Below are 2,908 nucleotides of genomic sequence, written 5' to 3' on the forward strand. Positions count from 1 at the left end.
TAATTAAAAATATTAATCAATGTGAATAATAACAGTATATAGATAATTTCATATACCTTGTAATTTATTCACAATTCCCATTATTAATGCTAAATTGAAAATCTTTTTTTTTTAGACATACTGTATAATTGGCAAAACAAATTGGTCTCATCTATATTGTAATTATGGAAGTATGTATGTCTGATAAGAACTCTCACGGCTTTTAATTTTTAAATACTTACTGAAAGTGAACCTACCTATTCCCAAATATACCACTAACATTGGTATATCTTTACTTAATAGCAGGCCCAATCTCCCTTCACATCTTTTCCAATATCTGCCAATTTCCCACTTTGTTGTAAACTCTGGAGAGCAGATCTCTACCTACTGTACCTTTTTCTTTTTATGACTTGAATCCCCATGTTTTATATACACTGTAGTTTTTTTTTCCAGAAGTGAGGATTACAATGGATCCATCCAAATGAACAGAAATTAAAACCAAAAATAGTAAGTGATCATTTTAAGCTTCAATATTCTCCGTCTGAGAGCAGTTTTAACAGATTTGTTTTTCAAGCTATAAATTAGTGGATTGAACATGGGAACAGCAGTTGTGTTAACCAGAGCAAAAAGTTTCTTAAAGTCCAAAGTGCTACCTAGGTTTGGTGTCAGATACTGAGTGGCAAGAGTTGTGTAGAGCAATATGACAATGGTGAGGTGTGAGGAACATGTGTAGAAAGCTTTACGCCGACCAATAGCAGAAGGTACCTTCAGTATGGCTCTTACTATAAATATATAGGAAACAAAAGTGAGCACAAAAGGGGGTAAGCAAAAAAGAAACAACCCTTCTATAAAAAACAACATTTCTAAAGTTGATGTATCATTACAAGAATTTTTTAACAATGGAAAAAAATCACAGAAGAATTGATTGACTTCAATTGATGAATAGCATGTAAAGCTGCACAATATTACAAAAGGAGGAATGATCTGCAAAAAACCCAATGACCAGCAGGCAGAAGCCATCAGTGAACATGTTCTACCACTCATTACCATGTGATAATGTAAAGGCTTACAAATGGCTACATAGCGATCATAACTCATGGCTGTCAGTATCAATAGCTCATGACCTGTTAGTGATCCAAATATATATATCTGCATCATATAAGAAAGGAAAGATACTCTATTGTTTTGAGTAATGAAAAACGTAAGGATGTTATGCAGCGCTATGGTTGAATATGAAATATCCACTATGGACAAGTTCGCTAGGAAGAAGTACATCGGAGTGTGAAGATGATGATCCAGACAGATCAGTAAAAATATTATTATGTTACCACCAAGAATGAAGAGATAAATAAGCAGAACCAGAACAAAGATTGGAGCTTGCAGTTGTGGATCACTTGAGATCCCTTTTATGATGAAGTATCTAATGATTGTCTGATTTGTAGACATTTTTATGACCTTATTTTAAGACCTGAAAGAGAAACCAAATGTTCCAATCAATAACTAACCAGTAATTTGTGTAATATTCTGCTGCCTGTTAATTTTCTGTTAATTTTATGCAAAACTCCACTAAAGTGTACAGTTCAATTAATTATTTAAAACACACAAGTCACATGTTACAATGTAAGATTTAAAGGATAAATATAAAATAAAAACTCTCATATATGATTAGTTTCTCCTATCACACCAGTTACAAAACTAATAATTTTATAAGAAAATACTTCAATACAATAAAATAAAAAGTCCCTTTTAAGAGTTAAAAAAAATAAACAGATTTTGAAAAAAGATAAATATTTATATAAAAATTTTATGATGAAACATAAAATTCTTAAATGCATGATAGGAAAGTTATCAGTCATAAAACAAACGTAACAAAGTATATCTACCAAGATGACATAAAATAACAATTGGATTTTTGCTCCTTCTCACATGCAAATTTAAAATAAAATATAAAATACTCCTGCTTTACTTGGAGATGGACTCTCTTAAAATTACTGCTAGGATTTTGTTTGTATGAAATTCGACATGCTTTTAAATTAATCTCTTATCTATTACAGTGTAAGATCTACTGTAAATTGCTGCAGTTTTTAAATTCATGTTTGCTGAAATAAATGAAAATGAAAAAGAATTGTATTAGCAAAAAATTGCAGAAAAAAATAAGTATAAAAAAAATGAAGATCAGATTACCCTTAATTGTGTTTGGTACATGCAGTATTCATTGTGCCGGCTAATACCTTTGCAACCAGTAAACCCTATTTTCAGCCTTATGTCTATAGATGTAATGGCCCAGTGAAAATTGTATAATACCAAATAGTTTTAATAAAGTAACATGTTTTGATTTCCCTTTGAGAGAATGGGGAGTATTCACTTGTTTGAAAAGTCAGTTGGGTGTCTGTTTTTTCCTTCCTATCTAATAAACACCCAACTGAGTTTTCAAACAATTGAATTCCTCTCAATGTGTATGAAAATTATTCAGACAGAATTCTTCTTATTATTAATATTATTATTGATGATAATAATAATAATAATAATAATAATAATAATATGGTATCTTCACCTTATGTGGTAATATTGGTATCCTGGTGCTTGGGATGTCGGCAGTCAGAATACCGACACCAGCATTCTGATGCTCAGGATCCTGAAACCTACTAATTGTGCTATCCCTCTCCCCCTACCCTCATATCCATAACTCTCCTCTCCCACGGTCTGACTATTACCGCCCTCCCCGCAGCCTAACCCACGCCGGTGTTCCCTAACCCTAGCCCCCCCTATCTGAAGCCCATACCTAACCCTCCCTTTCCTGCAGACTAGTCCTAACCCTCCACAGTGGTGCCTAACCCTAACCATCCCTCCCTCCCTGCAGACTAACCTTAACCCTCCAGCCCCGCAGCCTAACCCTAACCCTTTCCTGCAGCCTAAAACTACATTACCC

At 33.4% G+C, this 2,908-nt stretch overlaps 1 protein-coding gene across 1 annotated transcript; it reads right to left on the reverse strand.

The window, feature by feature from the left end:
• Positions 1–471: 471 nt before the first annotated feature.
• On the reverse strand, positions 472–1,425 carry LOC134949921 (olfactory receptor 6C3-like). The gene has a single exon (XM_063938609.1). The coding sequence runs from the start codon at positions 1,423–1,425 to the stop codon at positions 472–474; it is 954 nt and encodes a 317-aa protein (XP_063794679.1).
• Between the last annotated feature and the right edge of the window lie 1,483 nt (positions 1,426–2,908).

This window comes from Pseudophryne corroboree, chromosome 8, assembly GCF_028390025.1.
Source record: "Pseudophryne corroboree isolate aPseCor3 chromosome 8, aPseCor3.hap2, whole genome shotgun sequence".
Taxonomy (NCBI): Eukaryota; Metazoa; Chordata; class Amphibia; order Anura; family Myobatrachidae; genus Pseudophryne; species Pseudophryne corroboree.

Coding starts and splice junctions, on each gene's coding strand:
- LOC134949921 (XM_063938609.1), bottom strand. CDS start 1,425: ATGTCTACAAATCAGACAATCATTAGATACTTCATCATAAAAGGGATC.